The sequence below is a fragment of the Acomys minous genome (genome assembly GCF_964271855.1).
Source record: "Acomys minous genome assembly, chromosome: 6".
NCBI lineage: Eukaryota > Metazoa > Chordata > Mammalia > Rodentia > Muridae > Acomys > Acomys minous.
In genome coordinates this window covers 109853837-109872569 of record NC_140487.1, presented here as the reverse complement: position 1 = coordinate 109872569, position 18733 = coordinate 109853837, and the positions used below count along the sequence as shown (strand labels likewise).

General features: G+C 52.1%; 2 protein-coding genes across 2 annotated transcripts; one reads left to right on the top strand and one right to left on the bottom strand.

Moving 5' to 3' along the window:
• Positions 1-71: 71 nt before the first annotated feature.
• On the bottom strand, positions 72-4775 carry ZNF593OS (ZNF593 opposite strand). The gene has a single exon (XM_084785620.1). It carries the CDS (start codon positions 383-385, stop codon positions 236-238), a length of 150 nt encoding a protein of 49 aa, XP_084641746.1. The 5' UTR covers positions 386-4775; the 3' UTR covers positions 72-235.
• A 1638-nt stretch (positions 4776-6413) lies between these two features.
• Positions 6414-18118, top strand: CNKSR1 (connector enhancer of kinase suppressor of Ras 1). Its single transcript, XM_084784477.1, has 21 exons — positions 6414-6547; positions 9264-9421; positions 9539-9720; positions 10564-10648; positions 11030-11071; positions 11175-11279; positions 12025-12084; positions 12372-12434; positions 12761-12862; positions 12972-13033; positions 13109-13182; positions 13285-13391; positions 13470-13500; positions 13995-14167; positions 15601-15674; positions 15813-15884; positions 16489-16562; positions 16709-16770; positions 16849-16933; positions 17040-17221; positions 17484-18118. The coding sequence occupies exons 1-21, from the start codon at positions 6496-6498 to the stop codon at positions 17742-17744; spliced, it is 2106 nt and encodes a 701-aa protein (XP_084640603.1). The 5' UTR covers positions 6414-6495; the 3' UTR covers positions 17745-18118.
• Positions 18119-18733: the final 615 nt, after the last annotated feature.

Here is an 18733-nt window from a genome sequence, read left to right as displayed (position 1 = left end):
TCTATCTTTGGAACCTGTACCCCCACCTGCTACCTTCTTTGGATCTGGGCTGGAGTGCAGGTGCAGTGTAAAATTGGGGAGTAGGATTGGGTTTATTCTGTGTTTCTGGCAGTGGCAGAAACTGGTCCTCAAGGGGTGGGGGCGAGTGGGTTTCTGAGATTGCAGGGCCCTCTCCGGAGTCACCTACGTACACCGGAGTCACCTACCTCCAAGCCTGGGTGAGAGGCTCCCTGGCTCATCGTGGGGCCTGTGATGGCTGCCGCTGTTTCACCATCTTCCACACAGCATAGCAGGATCCACCCAGCCCGAGGGCAGCCAACAACGTAGCCACAATCCCAACCAGCGGACTCCGGGGCTCCGCCTTCAGCTCCCCGGCTACCTGCATCTGGGAGAGCACAGAGGGGCGCACACCAAGGGTCCGCTGAGACTTCTAGGATACGATGGTGCGGTGGGGTGAAGAAGATAAGGACGCCATTTCTGCCCCAGGGAGAGATTCCACCCTCAATCCCTCTCGCCTCACTGCCCATCTGGGTCCCGGCTAGTCAGGCAGCAGGGAACGTGACAGCCTAGCTGTTGGGGGGGTATCAGCCCAGCCATGGGGAGAGGGAGGGAGAGGTCAGTGGTGTTGAAAGCCAGTATTTAGGTGTACTTACCTGTAGCACCCGGAAGTAGCCGGGAGTCAGGCGTCGAAATCTCATAGTGGAGGGCAAGGGCCTCCCTGTCGGTCTATGGAGGAGGTCTGTGGAGTGGGAGCAGAAATAGAAGACTATATGTTGCTGGGTCTCAAGATGGAGAAACCGGATCGTGGGGGTCCCTGACCTGTTTGCCTGAACACTGTGTGCTCATAGGATGCTCACCTCTGCTGGCCTGCCCAAGTCTGGCAAGGGGCGGGGCAGCTGGATCTTTAAATCTGGTCCCCCTCCCCTCCCCCTGCCTGCTGCCTTGCCAGCCTTAGGAGCAGCTGTCAGGAGAGATCAGCATCAGGTCTGTGTAGCGGCCCCACCCCCACTCACCAGAGAGGCCGGGCCAGGCATGTAGGCAAAGCCTTAGCTGGCAGTGCCCAGGGAGCCCAGGCATCAACCAGGTACCTCGAAAGCTTTCTCAGCCTTGGTCTGGACCGCACCCATCCCTGCCTTAGATAAGTGGGTGCTGCCAGCGAGCGAGCATTCAGCAAAAAGAGGCCAGGAGACTTGTCAGCCATTTTTCCATTTGGGTTGTAGAATTTCCACCAACTTGGAGGGGGGGTACACGTCATCTTTCTCTTCAAGATGTAGTTACCACAAGACCTACTCTCTTTTGTGGGTTTGAGGTAATCAAGATTTGTTTATGCCAGCTGGGTGTGGTGGCACACACCTGTATCCCCAGCACTTGGGAGGCAGGCAGATCTCTTGAGTTCAAGACCAGCCTGGTCTACAAAGCAAGTCCTGGACAGCCAAGATTACAAAGAAACCCTGTCCCAAAAGAAAACAAAACAAAGATTTGCTTATGCCAATAAGCTATTTATAATATGTTGTTAGTTTTTTAAATTATATTTATTTGTATGTATGTGTTTTGTTACTTCTTTTTTATTTATTTATTTTTTCTTTTTGAGACAGGATCTTTCTACACAGTTGGGTGGACTTTGTTTGCCTCACCTTCCAGGTGCTAAGATTAAAGGTGGGGGCTACTATGACCATAACCAGCTTCTTGTTCTTTGTGAAAATTAAAAAAAGAAAAGAAAAAGGACAATTTTCAGAATCATTTGCATAGCTGGGTGTGGTGATGCACGCCTTTAATCCCAGCACTTGGGAGGCAGAAGCAGGTGGGTCACTGGGAGTTCAAGGACAGCCTGGTCTACAAATCGAGACAGGGACAGCCAAGGGTACACCAGAGAAACCCTGTCTACAAAAAACAAAAAACAAAACAAAAACAGAACAAAACAAAACAGAATGTCTGTGTAAAGGATGAGAGGGCTGGGGCTGGAGAGTGGTTCGTCGATTGAGAGCACTGGCTGCTTTTCCAGAGGACCCAGATTCAATTCCCAGCGCCCACATGACGGTTCACAGTTGTCTGTGACTCCAGTTCCAGGGGATCCAACACCCTCACACAGACATACATACAGGCAAAGCACCAATGCACATAAGATAAAAGTAATTAAAAAAAAAAAAATGAGAGGGCTGTACTGCTGTGATTGAGTGCCTGCCTGGCATTCGCAGGCTCTGGAATAGATCCCCCGCACCTCAAAAAAGGAGAAAAGAAAACTAGGTTTAAAAAAAAAAAAAGTGTTAGCTGGGCATGGTGGTACATGTCTGTCATCCCAGCCCTCTGGAGGCAGTGGCAGAAGGACCTCTGAATTGGAGGCCAAAGGGACTTTATCCCAGAAACAAAAAGCCTGAATACAGAGGTGGCTAGGCATTGTGGCAACTTCTTTAATCACAAGTTCAAGGCCAGCCTGGTCTACATAGTGATTTCCAGAACAATCAGAGCTATGAAATGAAATCCTGCCTCAAACAAACGAAAAGAACGCAGACGTGAGTACAGGATGAAACAGCATGCTCGAAGCCCTAGGCTTCCGTCGCCAGCACCCCATAAGCCATTGGTAGTGTCTTATGTCTCTAACACCAGCTCTCAGTAGAAGGATCAGAAAGTGAAGGTCAAAGGGAAGTCCTGGCCATCTGGATCCGTAAGACTCTGAAAAGGCCTTTTACTCGCAGCACTCAGGGGCTGGAGAGATGGCTCAGAGGTTAAGAGCACTGACTGCTCTTCTAGAGATCCTGAGTTCAATTCCCAGCAGCCACATGGTGGCTCACCACCATCTATAATGAGACCTGGTGCCCTCTTCTGGCCGGCAGGCACACTTGCAGGCAAAACACTATGCATAATAAGCCCTGTCTCAAAAAACAAAAAACAAAACACCACTCTCTTCTTACTCTGGTGACCCAGACTTCTCCATTAGGGTTCTGCATTCCTTGGCTTTGGTTGTCTGCTGGTCAGTCTGTGAGAGGAGGGCTGGAGATCCTGTTGCGTGCACCCAGCATGTAGGGCCCAAAATTCAGTTCCCAGCACCACAGAAAGTATTAAGTCCTAAGCTGGACCACACATCTCGCTGAATGTTCATATTTTGAGACAGTGCTCCGTGTACTCCTGGCTGTCCTAGAATTCACTCTGTATACCATGCTGGCCTCAAATTCACAGAGATTCACCTGCCTCTGCCTCCCGAGTGCTGGGATTAAAGGTGCACAACTGCTGGACATGGTGGCACACACCTTTAATCCCAACACTGGGGAGGCAGAGGCAGGCAGATCTCTGTAATTTCCAGGCCAGCCTGGTCTACAAAAGTGAGTCTAGGACAGCCAAGGCTAAATAGGAAAACCCTGTCTCAAAAAAAAAAAAAAACAAAAAAAGTGCATAACTGGCTGGCTAGTGTTCTTTGGGAAAAAATATGTTATTACACTAAAATTATTGAAGTGCATGAACGCTGTGGTGTATGTGTGTAGCTGTCACAGGACCATATGTAGGAATCAGTTCTCCATCTGGGCCCTAGAGATTGAAGTCAGGTTGTTAGGCTTGGGGATAGATGTCCTAATGCCACTAAAAAGCAAGATTTAACTTTATTTATTTATTTACTTTTGATTTCTTGCGATAGGGTTTCTCTCTGTAGCCTTGGCTGTCCTGGACTTGAAATCGATTTGTAGAACAGGCTGGCTTGGAACTCAGCGATCCGCCTGCCTCTGCCTCCTGAGGGGTTGGATTACAGGCGTGCACCACCACGTCCAACTCAACTTTAATTTTTCTTTTTTTTTTTAAAGATTTATTTATTAATACATATACATATTAATGCATACCAGAATAGAGCATCAGATCACATTATAGATGGTTGTGAGCCACCATGTGGTTGCTGGGAATTGAACTCAGGACCTCTGGAAGAGCAGGCAGTGCTCTTAACATCTGAGCCATCTCTCCATCCTTGGTTTGTTGTTTTTTTGTTTTTTGTTTTTTGTTTTTGGCTTTTCGAGACAGGGTCTCTCTGTGTAGCCTTGGCTGTCCTACACTCACTTTGTAGACCAGGCTGGCCTCGAACTCACAGCGATCCACCTGCCTCTGCCTCCCAAGTGCTGGGATTAAAGACGTGCGCCACCACCGCCCAGCCTCTGACCAACATTCTTTAAAAGTAAATGAGCAAATAAGAATACATATTATATAACTACATTAAAACTTTTATCGGGGTCAATTAATGGGTTTTTACATAGTCCTGGCTGTTGTGGAACTCAAAATGTAGACCAGGCTGACCATGAACTCACAATCTGCCTACCTCTGCCTCCCCAGTGCTGGTATTAGAGATGTCTACTACCATGCTTGGCTGCAGCTTTGTATTTTTAAATTATAATTTTAGGCATAGTTTTGTCCTTTTTTTTTTTTTTTTAAGATTTATTTGTTTATTAAGTTTACAGTGTTTTGCCTGCATGTACCCCTGCATGACAGAAGAGGGCACCAGATCACATTATAGATGGTTGTGACCCACCATGTGGCTGCTGGGAATTGAACTCATGACCTCTGGAAGAGCAGACAGTGCTCTTAACTGCTGAGCCATCTCTCCAGCCCCGTTTTGTCCTTTTTAAAAACGATTTTGTGGGCCGAGCGTGGTGGCGCACGTCTTTAATCCCAGCACTCGGGAGGCAGAGGCTGGTGGATCGCTGTGAGTTTGAGGCCAGCCTGGTCTACAAATTGAGTCTAGGACAGCCAAGGCTACACAGAGAGACCCTGTCTCGAAAAACCAAAAAAAAAAAAAAAAAAAAAAAAAAAAGATTTTGTGTGTATGAGTGTTTGCCTGCATATATGTTTATGTACCATGTTTGTGCAGTTCCTGAGGAATCTAGAAGAGGGCGTCAGAGCACCAGGAACTGGAGTCACAGGTGGTTGTGAGTCAACGTGGGGTCCCAGGAATTGAACCAGGGTCTCTGCCTGTTCTTAACTGCTGGGTACTTTTTCAGCATCTTTTTGTTTTTCAAGACAGGGTCTCTGTTTAGCCTTGACTGTCCTGGACTCACTTTGTAGACCAGGCTGGCCTCGAACTCACAGTGATCCACCTGCCTCTGCCTCCAGAGTGCTGGGAATAAAGGTGTGAGCCACCACCACCTGGTCTCTTCAGCGTCTTTTAAGAATATTGTTCTAGTGGGCTGGAGAGATGGCTCAGAGGTTAAGGGCACTGGCTGTTCTTCCAAAGGTCCTGAGTTCAATTCCCAGCAACTACATGGTGGCTCATAACCATCTATAATGTGATCTGGTGCCCTGTTCTGGCTGGCTTGCTCACATCTAGGCAGAATGTTGCATAAATAATAAATTAAGTATTAACAACAACAAAAAAAAGAACATTGTACTAGCTGGCTCTGTGGTGCAAATTGTCCCTGTTTTTTTGTTTTGTTTTTTGTTTGTTTGGTTTTGAAATGGAGGTCGGAATGAAAATCATCACAAAAGAAGAAAAGTGCTTTTGGGCGGCAGCTAACCAGGGGAATGGTTGGTGCGCTCTCTCTCCATTTACTGTTGTAACCAGTAAAAGCTGTTTGTGCCCTAAAATAAGTAATAGCTGAATTAATGAAAACCTTCCTTTGAGAAAAGGTCTCTAAATCTCAACAGAGCGTCAAAAGGTTCAAAATAAAATAGGGGGGCAGAGTCCCACCCTGAAGGTTCTACTTAAGTTTTAGTGTCTGCTGTTTTCATTTTTGTGTTTGGAATGGGCTCACTCTGTAGTCCAGGTTCTCCTTGAACTGGGAGTAATCCACCTGCCTCAGTCAACGGAATCCAGAGATTACAAGCAGGAGTGACCATGAGCTGGTGTTCCAAACATTTAAAGCCATTTGCTCAGATACTCACAAAGGTCCCACGAAGCAAGGACTGTTATACCTTGAACTGGGAGTTACGGCAGCTGTCTGTGGGACAACTGCCACTAACAAGCTGGGTTAGGGCTAGTCACGGGCTTTGTTTCTGTGTCAGTCAGTCAACAGGAACTCTATTTTATTTATTTATTTTATTTTTTTAGGTGCTGAGAGGTCAGGGTACCAGGCTGGGATATGGGGCCAGTTTTTTGTTTGTTTGGTTGGTTGGTTGGTTGGCTTTTGTTTGGTTGTTTGAGACAAAGTCTCCCTACACAGCCCTGGGTTATAGCCTGGAACTCACTACCTAGACCAGGAAAACGTCAAACAGACGGGGATCCTCCCGGTGAGGCTAGTTTTGAGCAGCATCTCGTGCCAGTTTCCGGACTGCCAGAGTCACACCCCGTGGCGTCAGCCCTTGAGTCCGACTGCCTAGCTGCCAAAGTCCCTAGGATGCCAAGAGGGGCAGGGCAGGAGGAAGACAAGCGGTGGGCCAATGGCAGGCCCAGGGCCTCACCTGGGAAGCCACGTGGGCCCAGGTATGCGGTGGCCCCGCCCTGGCCCAGCCCGGCGGGCGGCGGGCTCCGGGATCTGTCCCGGAGCGGAAATTCCTGCAGGGGCTGGACGTTGGCGGGCGGAGCTCAGCATGGAGCCCGTGGAGGCCTGGACCCCCGGGAAGGTGGCAGCCTGGCTGAGAGGTTGGTGATCTGGTGGGGGGGGGGGGGGGCAAGAGGTGGGCAAGAGGGGATTAGTGCGGTGTCACTCGGGTTTAAAGTAGGGAGGGGAAAAGGAGAAAGAACCTGCCGAGTCTATTAGTCAACAGGTATTTATAGAGCGTCTGCCCTCGTCCCAGCCAGCCTACCAGGGTCCCCTGTGCGGGCAGAGATAGGCCGGGCGACACTGGAGGACCTAAGACACAGGCAGGGGGGGGGGTCTTCCCCGTACTTTTGTGTGTTGAAGCTCCCGCCAGGGTGGCGACAGACAGGCGCGGTAATATGCAAAGCTGGGTGGCCCTCATGGCCCACGCCCCCTTTATCTCCCGCATCTTCCCCGTGCCCCAGGGCCCTATGAGCTGCTATTAAGCCCATTTTTCAGATGTAGAAACATGCAGAGAGCCAGGAAGTGATTTGTTCAGTCTTGGAACAGGGCCGGCCCTGGTGTCATTTTCCCAGCCTGAGGTTGGCAGAGAGAGAAAAACAGAAATCCCAGCCATTCTCAAAGGGTGACACAGCCCCACCCTGGGGTTTCCATCCGAGTGAAGATCACTCCCCAGGTGACTGACCCGAGAGAGACAAACACAGTCAGACTCAGAGAAGTGAGAGCATTCTGTGGCCGCGGCGGGGAGTGGGGAGGCCAGTCACCAAGGTTGCCTTTTCAGTGTGAGCCCCCCAGGAGAGCCAGTCAGACGACTTCCAGACTGGGGCCCAGGCCAGCACTACCACTCACCAGGTCGGAGACCACAGCTCTTATTTTCTCTGTTCATGAAATGGACAAAATAAGACCCTGGTGGTGTAGCCGGGCGGTGGTGGCGCACGCCTTTAATCCCAGGACTCGGGAGGCAGAGGCAGGCGGATCGCTGTGAGTTCGAGGCCAGCCTGGTCTACAAAGTGAGTCCAGGATGGCCAAGGCTACACAGAGAAACCCTGTCTCGAAAAACAAAAACAAAAAAAAAAGACCCTGGTGGTGTGACAAGCATGTGTAGCTCCAATGTCGGTGTCCTCTGGGAAGGAGGAGAGCAGACCAGCACATGCAACATGGGAATGAAATTGTCCAGATAACCCCGGCCTCATGAGCTCTTAACCCAGCACTCTTAATGTCACAGGAGTGAGGAACACCTAACGACTACACACATTCCCCAGCGACAGAGTCTGGCCTGGCATGAGAGCCTTTCTTCCACAGTGTTAGCGAGCCACTACATCTCTCCATTAGTTTACCCAATTGTGTGTCAGGGATGGTTGTGCCCGCCCGGCCTTCTCGAAACGTGAAGATCAAATGTGCCAAATGGAGCCGTAATCCCAGCACTCAGGAGGCAGAGGCAGGCGTACCACTGTGAGTTCAAGGCCAGCCTGGTCTACAAGTGAGTCCAGACCAACCAAGGCTACACAGAGAGACCCTATCTTAAAACAAAAACAAACAAACAAATAAAAAAACGGGGGAAAAAAAGGCCAAAGTTTTTTGTCGGTTTGGTTTTGGTTTTTGAGACAGGGTTTCTATGTGTAGCCCTGGTTGTAAATTTAGGGATTTCCCCTGTCTCTGCATTCCAAGTTTGGGGTTAAAGGCATGCACCACCACACCTGACTGGGTAAAATTCTCAAAACATTGCCTCACACAGAGTAAGGTCATGGTAGACGGCCTGCCGACAATGTGATGGCTGCTACTGCCTGACTACCAAGTGTTTGGCACACATCAATCAACTAACACATGTGGTGCTTTTACTGTTGCCATTGTACTTATTTTTAAATTTTTATTTATTTTGTGTGCATGTGTTGTCTGTGTGTATGTATGTGCACCCTGAGTGTGCTCATGGCTGGCGGGAGCTTCCATGTGGGTCGTAAGTGCTCTTAGGCACTGAGACATCTCTACTGCCCTGTTCCTGTTTTATAAGTGAAGAAATTGAAGCCGGGAAGTGGTGGCGCACGCCTTTAATCCCAGCACTTGGGAGGCAGAGGCAGGTGGATCTCTGTGAGTTCGAGGCCAGCCTAGTCTACAAAGCGAGTCCAGGACAGTCAAGGCTACACAGAGAGACCCTGTCTCGGAAAAAAAGAAAAAGAAAAAGAGAAATTGAAGCACAGAACTATTCTATATCTTAAGTGTTAGCTCCCTCTCGGGTGTTTCTGATTCCAGGTGCTTGCGCTGTGGATGCTGGGAAATCAAGCTTGGGTTCGCCGTAAAAGCAGTTCATGTGGTTCTTAACCTCAAAAGCATCGCCATAACCTCTTTTTTGTTTTTCTCTTTTTTTTTCTTTAAAAAAAAAAAAGATTTGTTTATTTATTTTATGTGCATCAGTGTTTTGTCTGTATATATGTGTGTGTGAGGGTGTCGGATCCCTTGGAATTGGAGTTGTAGACAGATGTGAGCTGCCATGTGGGTGCTGGGAATTGAACCTGGGTCCTCTGGAAGAGCAGCCAGTGCTCTTAAACCGCTGAGCCATCTCTCCAGCCCCTGTTTGTTGTGTTTTATGGTAACTGTATTCAAGGTATTTGAGCATGACTTTGGTAGATTGCTAGTGTTACTACTGGGTTGGAGACGCTGCTGTAGATGGTTTTTAACTCGATGGCATCAGCTGGGAGATTGCAGAACCCAGCCTGGGTCTCAGAGGTGTCATTAAGAGACAGGAAGGAGGGCTCTGATGTAATAAACACGCAGCATGGTGACGCTACCTGTTTCCCCACGCTGACCCCCTTTTGGCTCCAGGCCTTGATGATGCCCTGCAGGACTATCCCTTTGAGGACTGGGAGCTGCCTGGAAAGTACCTACTGCAGCTGTGTCCCCAAAGCCTCGAGGCTCTGACCGTGTGGCCTTTGGGCCACCAGGAGCTCATTCTACATGGCGTGGAACAGCTCCAGGCCCTGGTGAGTGTATCACTGCCTGCACTGGCACGAGCATCCACCAGGCTAGGGGTTTGCCCATGTGGGCTGGCTGCTGGAGGTGGGGGCAGTAATGTGGTAATGCGAGCCTTTCTGATGCAGGGCTCCAAGCTCCAGACAGAGAACCTGCAGAGCCTGACTCAGGGGCTGCTAGAAAGGACCCAGGCCTTCCAGGGTTTGGTCCAAGGCCGCCTGAGAGACTGTGTGGAGACCCCTGCTGATGTCCTCAGTGCTGCCGTAGAGCTGGTGCGGGAGGCCCATGCGCTTCTCTCCTGGCTCAACAGGTACTAGAGATGGGTAACTAGTGGCTCCTCTTGTCCTTGGTCTCCCTCAGGGCTTGGGACAGAAAAACAGTACTTGGCTCTCGATCTGATATGTCAGAGTAGATCAAAGAGTCTCTCTGTGCAGGGACACTAGGCCACCTTGCCTCCCAGGCCCGCCCTAGAGTTTTTGTTTGTTTGTTTTTTGTTTTTGTTTTTTGTTTTTCCAGACAGGGTTTCTCTGTGTAGCCTTGCCTGTCCTGGACTTGCTTTGTAGACCAGGCTGGCCTTGAACTCCCAGCGACCCACCTGCCTCTGCCTCCTGAGTGCTGGGATTAATGGCGTGCGCCGCCACCGCCCTGTCCACCCTAGAGTTTATCATCTCAGTGGTTTTACCAGCAGTTGTTTTTGTTTGCTTGCTTGATATGTGTGTGCGTGCATTTGTCACACACAGGAGTGCGTACAAAGCTCAGAGCATCCCTTGGAAATCCGGTACTCAGGGCATCAGCTTTAGAGGCCAGCATCTTCTACCAACAATCTCCCCGGTCCCTCACCAGCTATTGAGTACAGAGCTTCCCCTAGAGTGGCAGTTGTCGGTCCTACATGTTCTACCTCAAACGTCACTTCCTCAGGGATGCCTTCTCTGTGTGCCACTCCTACCGCTCTTTTGTAATACTCAGAACAGTCAGATCATCAATAACATCTCCCCTTAGTGGCATCTTCCTGGTGCCTACAACAGGACCTGGCACGGTCGGACATTCAGGACGAATAAGTCCCGCGCTGAGCGGACCCCACCGCAGTAGGAATTGTCTTCCATTCTCAGGTGAGGAATCCTATCCAGTATCTTACTTGTGCTTCCCCTGCCAGGTACCTCTTCTCCCACCTGAATGACTTCTCCGCCTGCCAAGAGATTGGCGTGCTGTGCGGGGAGCTGGGCCAGGTCTTGCAGGAGGTATGAGGACAAGGGGCCCAGAGCTTTTTATAACCTGTGAATCAGACCGGGATTGGGTGTGAGAGCTGGGGGAGGGGATGACGGGTGGGGAGGGTGAGCAAGAACAGAAGAAGCTCTGCCTCTCAGTGTCGGGGAACAGGCCATGGGGTGGGTGGGTGGGTGGTGGGGTCCTCTGGCAGCAGCTCGGGTGACGTTCGGGAAGGGGTGGTGTGTGTGGTAATGGTTGAGTCAGGTGTCAGAGGAGTGAAAAAGCTGGGAGATGAAACCCCGAGGCCATTAATAGTTCTGGCAGGGAGACCTTCCCACCCCCACCCGGTGTCCTCAGGAGAAGGTGGCTCTCGTCCCGTTTAAAGGCCGCCCCCTACGTTTCTCTGCTTCCAGGACTGCCCAGAGGCTGAGAAGGAAAGCAACATCTTGAGGATTGTGAGTCTCTGGTGGGGTTTGGGGGGCATGGGCAGGCATCCGGTGTGGAATCAGACTCAACCAGATAACCTGCCATCTCCCACCCATCCACCCCGTCCCCCAGTGCAGCCACGTGGCTGGGATCTGCCGCAACGTCCTGAGCTGCAGCCCTGAGGAGCTGCTCAGCCAGAGGGCCGTGTTGGAGCAGGTACAGCTGGATGACCCTTCGGTGAGTTCTGACCCCTCGCTTCTTCCTGCAGACCCCAGGGCAGGCTTGTCTGAGCCCTGAAACATGGCCCAGGAGCCCCAGGATCTTTTGTTGTTGTTGTTGTTGTTTTTCAAGACAGGGTTTCTCTGTGTAGCCTTGGCTGTCTTGGACTCACTTTGTAGACCAGGCTGGCTTCGAACTCACATCGATCTGCCTGCCTCTGCCTCCCGAGTGCTGGGATTAAAGGCGTGCGCCACCACGCCCAGCGAGCCCCGGATCTTATATTCTATGTCCTCTGTGCACAGGTGTTTAAATGGATGCCCAGAGGACCTACCTAGGGCGGGGTCTCACCCTTGCTAAACACCTTTCCCAAGCTAGAAGGGCTATTTAGTGTGGCCCAAGGTGGCACATTCCAGCCTGGCAGGGTTCTTGGGGGCAGGTGAATAAAGATGGCAGCATACACTTATGCTTGAAACAACCAGTTTGGGAAAATCAGAGTTGTTCCCCCTGTCCCCCCCCACAACCCCATGTCACCCCCTGCTGTCCCTTCAGGAAAGATCTCAGAGTCTGTTACCCCAGAAATCAGTGACACGGTTTCCCCTCTAGCTGTATTGGTGTGGGGCAGCAAGCCCAAAGTTACAGTTAGGACAGTGACATCGTGGGGCTCTGTTGCTGTTCTGCTCACTCTAGAGTCCTGGTGCTCAGTGTGAGGTCCTGCCCACTGACTCGGCTGAAGCTTCACTTGACTGAGTCTCTTTCTCAACAGAGTCTGGAAATCCACACTGCCAGCAACTGCCTGCACTTCGTGTCCCGAGTAGGTGTCCAGGTAAGAGTCCCGATACTCCTGCCCCCTGCCCCCCCTGCTCCCCCCCCCCATCTACCCTGGAGGACTTTTTTTTGGTGGGGGTGGTTTCAAGACAGGGTTTCTCTGTGTAGCCTTGGCTGTCCTGGAACTCGCTTTATAGACCAGGCTGACCTTGAACTCACAGTGATCCGCCTGCCTCGGCCTCCCAAGTGCTGGGATTAAAGGCGTGCGCCACCACCGCCCGGCCCCTAGAGGCCTTCTTGGGCCCCAGGAAAGCCTCATTTTCTGGGCCCCATTCCTCACACCAGGCTACCACCGGCTCCCAGATCCTGCCAGGAGATGAGATCGTTCAGATCAATGAGCAGGTGGTGGTGAGTGACGGGGAGGGGGGGGGGGCGAGGTGGAGATGAGGAGCTGAGGAGGCTTGTGGTTCGGGGGAAGTCACCTGAGGGTTTCGTCTCTCGTGAAGACCAGGGCTGTGGGAGCTGCCCTGCGTGCCATGGGCTACCACAGGAAGGTCTCAGGATGACTGCTGGTGGATGGGATCTCACTTGGGCGCTAGCCTGACCTTCCGCAGAGCTCAGTTAAAGGGGTTCCTGGGGGCTCCCTGAAGGTGCCATGAAGTGAGGCCTGGTAGGGAGCTCTGAGAGTTGCTGGGCTGCTTGGGAACCTCTCACTCAGTATCCCTGTTGCGCAGGTGGCCTGGCCCCACAAGAACGTGCTGAGGGAGCTGCTGAGGGAACCAGCAAGGGTCAGCTTGGTGCTGAAGAAGATTCCTGTGCCAGAGACCCCTTCTCAGGTACCTGCCCCCGCCCCTCCACACCCCCTTACTCTGCCCCCCACCCCCGCCGCCATCTTCAGACTCCCGTGGTCAGCTCTATCACTTTGTTTTTGTTTTGTTTTCCCAGACACCCCTGAACTCCACTCACCTGTTAAGCCAGTCACTGCCTCTGAACCCACTGTCTCCCAGGTAACAAGCTCTACCCTGGGGTATGTCTCAAAACAGGGACCACAGGCTCATCTCATGCCCACTTGTTCTCCACAGAGTTCCATCTGAAGGTCTTTTTGCCTTCAACCCGGCTGCAGAAGGAAGCCCTAGAGCCAGCCCTACCTGGACAGGTAGCTTCACAGCCTCAGCAGATGGCTCATGCCCTGGGGGAGGCCACTGAATGCAAAGCCCAGGCTCATGGATTTACCCTCTTTCTCTTCCGTGCCTGACAGACTCTACCTCCCTTGACGCTAAGCCCCTGCCCACTTCCCCCGGTGCCCCGGGGACACTTCCAGAAGAAACAGCAGAGCCTCTGGAGTCTTCAGGGCACCCTGATCAGGTAAACTCCAGCACTTAGCAAGAGAGGGCAGGGGCGCTGGATCCAGACCCTTCCCTAAGCTCTTCATGGTCTTTTCAGAGTCCTGTCCTTGGTCGGAAGAAATCAAAAGGTATGAGAGCCCCTGACCAGGTAGGGTCTCAGAAATCTTTAACAGGGATGGGCAGGACCCTCACACCACACACACACACACACACACACACACACACACACACACACACACACACACACACGCTTTGTACACAACAGCCTTTCCTGGAAACATGGACCCTTGCTTCTAGTCTAGGCCCTCTTGTTAGCTCTGAGACTGTGAGAAAACACCCTCCAGTGGTCAGTTCTCTCTCTCTCTCTCTCCAACCCCCACCCCCGTGTGTGTGTGTGTGTGTGTGTGTGTGTGTGTGTGTGTGTGTGTGTATCCCACAGCTGTGCCCAAGCTGTATGTCCAACTTCTCCAGTTAAAGTCACTCTGCCTGATGACATGTGTAACACTGTGAACCCCAGAGTATGAGTTCAGGTCTACAGGGGATTCCCGTGGGGGCAAGTAGACTTAGGAAAGGATGCTCGCCGGCTGGCCCCTCACCAATCCTTTTGGCTGTGCTGGGGCAGGTGTGGCCACGAGGCTGAGCCGCCGGCGGGTGTCCTGCCGAGAGCTGGGACTGCCGGACTGTGATGGATGGCTTCTGCTGCGGAAGGTACCCGGTGGCTTTATGGGCCCACGCTGGCGCCGCTGCTGGTTTGTGCTCAAGGGACACACCCTGTACTGGTACCGCCAACCCCAGGTGAGACCCCATACACACTTACATAGGTAACAAGTAAACCTGAGGACCGTCATTATTGTCTGTACTACACAGCGGGAGGGGCATACTTTCCCAGGACTCAATATTCTCATTTGGGTTTTTTTTCTTTTTATTAATTAAACACGTTTTAATTTTTACACATATATATTTAATATTCTCATTTGTAAAGTGAGGGCAGCATTGGTAGAGAAATGAGTTTCTATATGTGTAAAAGGAGGTTATAGGGGGACTGGAAAGATGGCTCAGCAGGTAAAGACCCCTTGTAACTCTGGCAGAGGACTGATGTTTGGTTCCCAGCACCCACATGGTAGCTGACGAGTGTGACTTCGGTTCCGGGGGATCAGATGCCCTCTTCTGACTTGTGTGGGCACTGGGCATGCATATGGCACACAGGCATGAATTGGCTGGGCTATGTAGCAAGTTTTAGGCCAGCTCAAACTGTATCATGAGACTCCTGTCTCAAAATAAAAAAGCCAGTGAGAAAGATGACTTCGTGGGTAAAGGTGCCTGTCACCGAGCCGGATGACCTGAGCATGATAGCCGGTAACCCCCATGGTCTAACAAGTCCTCTACCTCCATGTGCCTTGTGGTATACACGGGAATGCCTGCGCACGCAAGTGCACGCATACACACACACACACACACACACTAAATAAATAAATAAATAAATGCAAAACTTTTTTTTTTCTGAGACAGGCTCTCTTTGTGTAGCCTTGGCTGTCCTGGACTCGCTTTGTAGATCAGGCTGGCCTCGAACTCTCAGCAATCCACCTGCCTCTGCCTCTTGCGTGCTGGGATTAAAGGTGTGCGCCACCACGCCTGGCTGCAAAACATTTTAATTGTAGTAAAAGTCACTTTTATTCTCCCTACCTCTCCTTTCTCTCCATCGTCACCCATGCATCCTAGTGATGGGCCACTTGTTCGTTCGTTCATTCATTCATTCATTCATTCATTCATGCACGAGGCATTCAGGTGCTACTGGCCCCAGCTCTGAACTAGAGCACTGGGAGCACAGGAAAGAGTTAGATAGTCCCTTCCCCTCTGTAACTTAGAGGCCCGTGGGGGAAAGGAAGGGCAGAATGCACCCTTAAGAACAATGGGCCATGTGCCAGGATGAAGGAACCCCCAGTCGATGTGTGGGAGTCTGATCTAGTCCAAGGAGTCTAGAAGCTTCTTTGGAAAGCCATTTGGATGTTTGTCAGATGAAACATACAAAGAAAACCAGGAAGGGAGGAGGCTTTTCGAGAAAGAAGCTTGAGGGTAGGCCTGCGCAGGCTCCTCCCCTCTGGCTGTTTTTCTGGATGCCTTTGCTCTCCTTAGCCGCATCTTTTGCCCTGAGCTCCAGAAGCCCTGAGGGGGTAACTAGGGAGCTAGGTGTGGCCCTGTGCTGACCCTTGTGCTGTGATTCCCCCCAGGATGAAAAAGCTGAAGGGCTTATCAACATCTCCAACTACAGTCTGGAGAGCGGACATGACCAGAAAAAGAAATAGTTAAGTCTTGGAACGGGGCGGGATGGGGAGAAAAGGGGAAGAGGGACAGGGCGGGGTGGACATGCGGCAGCCTCTCCTTGAGTTCTGGATGGACATATGCCCAGAGGAGGCTGTGACTCCTCCCTGTTCCCCAACAGTGTGTTCCAGCTGACCCATGACGTGTACAAGCCGTTCGTTTTTGCTGCTGAGACCCTGTCTGATCTGAGCATGTGAGTGCCACTTCCTCATCCTTAGTCCCACACAGTCCCCAGCCACCAAGAGCTTAAGTGCTCTGCTCCGGAGACTGGCCTTCTCCCCCCACCCCCCACCTCCCCTTCCCTCTTGGAAAGCCTCAGTGTTGTCATCCGCAAAATGGGCAGCGAAGCATCCCTGCCTCAGCTGCTCTTTGAGGGTCAAAGCTGTGGATCTTGAACATAGTGGTTCACTTCTCTAATTCCACCTCTGAGGAGGCTGAGGCAGGAAGAGTGTAAGTATGAGGCCAGTCTGGGCTTCATGCCGAGTTTCAGGCCGACCAGAGCAATATAGTACGACACTGTCTCAAGAAAATAGGTGAGAGAGCGAAGGGTGTAGCTTAGTATAGGTCACTCAGGCTCCATGATTATACAAAAAGTTCAGGGGAGGCAGAGGCAGGCGGATCGCTGTGAGTTCGAGGCCAGCCTGGTCTACAAAGCAAGTCCAGGACAGCTAAGGCTACACAGAGAAACCATGTCTCAAAAAACAAACAAAGAAAGATGTAGGTGCAGAGTGAAAAGCTCAGACATAAGGGGGGGCCACAGCAAATGGAAACCCCGTGACCCGTGTGCTCCCCAACAGGTGGGTACGTCATCTCATTACCTGCATTTCCAAGTACCAGACTCCAGGCCGGGCCCCCTCCGCCAGACGGGAAGGTGAGTCTGTGACAGTAGGAGGAGGCCAGGCACCGTGGACTTCCTGTCTTTCCCCGGCCAGGCCGGCTGCTGGAACTCAAACCCCCCCGGGCCTGCTCTGGAGTCTCCCCTAACCCACTCTGTCGTTCTCCAACTCCCCACGCTAGATTGCTACAGCGAGACAGAAGCCGAAGACCCTGACGAGGAGGCTGGATCCCGCTCAGCTTCAGTGAGTAGAGAGGTTGGGAGCCAGAGAGCAGGACGTGGGACATGGAGCTAATCCTCCTCCCTTTCCGCCTCCTCACAGCCCAGCCCAGCTCAAGCGTGGAGTGACACATCACCCACAGCGTCACCCTTGCCGAGTCCCAGGACCTCCTTTGGATCTTCAGCAGGTGCTGGCCTGGGGGGAGGGGAGGGCGGAGGGGGCGGGGGAGGGACCTAGGTTTCGGGGATAACATTCTCACATGTGCTCTCGCATCCCTCGTCCTGCTCCCACAGACAGCAGTGACAGAGCGCTGGAAGGAATGGTACGGGGGCTGAGGCAGGGCGGAGTGTCCCTCCTGGGCCAGCCACAGCCCCTGACCCATGAACAGTGGCGGAGCTCTTTCATGCGGCGCAACCGTGACCCTCATCTCAATGAGCGAGTGCACCGTGTCCGGGCTCTACAGAGTACACTCAAGGTGAGCTGGGAGCCCTGGGCATGGGCATGAGCAAGGGCATGGGCAAGGACAAGGCTCTTCCCAGCTGTGAGACTGTAGGCTGAAGGCTTTTTCTGGGCACTTTAGGCTCAACTGTGTTCTCAGCCAAGTTCTAGAAGGTTCCGTGGACCAGGGACTCTTGGACCAGGGTATCCTGGTAGTGGGTACAGGATTTAAAGTTAGTTCTGGGTTCTGTCCCTCCTTGGGTGACCGTGGCTCTTTGCCCTTTTACTCTTCACCTCAGGCAAAGCTGCAGGAACTGCAGGCCCTGGAAGAAGTGCTGGGTGACCCTGAGCTCACGGGAGCAAAGTTCCGCCAGTGGAAAGAGCGGAACCTGGAACTGTACTCAGAGGGCCTGAGGACCTGGGGAGGGATGTGGGCCCAGAATAGCTCAACCCCAACCTCTGACTCCAGAGGCCAGTCCCCACAGCCCCTGCCCTCTGAGCCCGAGGAGACCTCCCAGCGTTTTTCCCTTGACCCCAGAGAACAGCCTCCAACCTCCTGACCTCTGACCTCCGACCCTGGCTAGTGCCTGGCTCCTGACCTCTGACCCTGGCTGAGGACTACCTCATTTCCAGCCTTTGACATGTTAAGACAGATGTCCAAGGGGTCTTCGTGAGGCTGGAAGGAGTGCTAGTCTTTGGCTGTACCCACAAACTGAGCCCCCCATTCTACACTTCCAGTTTCTGCTCATGCGTCCCCAGGAGTGGAAGGAAAGGCCCTTCTCTGTGAGGCAGAAATCCCCAACCCATCCTCAGGTCTGGGACATACCTGCCTCCCTGGGCCATTCATAAAGGTATCCAGAACAGATCTGGATGGGGATTTATTTTACATGAGAGATGCTATCCCTCCAAATAAAGTTGATTTCTCTAAAATGAACCCATGTGTCTTTGCTTTACAATTGGAAATCTGGGGGGGTCTGGAGAGATGGCCTAGCGGTTGGGAGGACTGATTGTTCTTCCGGAGGACCCGGGTTTAATTCCCAGCACCCACATGGCAGCTCACAACTGTCTGTAACCCCAAAATCTGACACCCACAGACATACAATGCACATAAAATAAAAAATAATTTTTAAAAAAGTGGGAATCTGTATCCTCCCACCCCCCATCCCCCACCCCCTACCACATACAAGGGTGAAAAAAATGTCAGACTAGAGTGGACGCTTTCTGTCACAGGGTGGCTGACAAGCTCCCTGTGTGCTCAAGGCCCCTGTGCCAGGGCACCAGGCTCTGTAGTCAGGCAGCCCTCCTCTTGCTTATCTCCTTAGTTCTTAGAGGTCAGACCTGTTCCCCTATCCTAGCCCCAGGGAGCAAGTGGATGGGGAAACATCTTTCTGGAAAGGGCCAAGTGGGCAACTGTGGGACAGATAGCTGGAGGCAAGGAGTGTCTGGGGCACGTCTCATCTTCCTCTTCACTCAGCCCCTCCCGTACTACCTGGATCTAGAAAGGGGCCCTGGGTGGGGGTGGGGGGCCTGGAGAGATGGCTCAGCGGTT

Coding starts and splice junctions, on each gene's coding strand:
- CNKSR1 (XM_084784477.1), top strand. CDS start 6,496: ATGGAGCCCGTGGAGGCCTGGACCCCCGGGAAGGTGGCAGCCTGGCTG. Junction 15,885..16,488: donor ACCCTGTCTGATCTGAGCAT/GTGAGTGCCACT, acceptor GCTCCCCAACAG/GTGGGTACGTCATCTCATTA. Junction 16,934..17,039: donor CTCCTTTGGATCTTCAGCAG/GTGCTGGCCTGG, acceptor CTGCTCCCACAG/ACAGCAGTGACAGAGCGCTG.
- ZNF593OS (XM_084785620.1), bottom strand. CDS start 385: ATGCAGGTAGCCGGGGAGCTGAAGGCGGAGCCCCGGAGTCCGCTGGTT.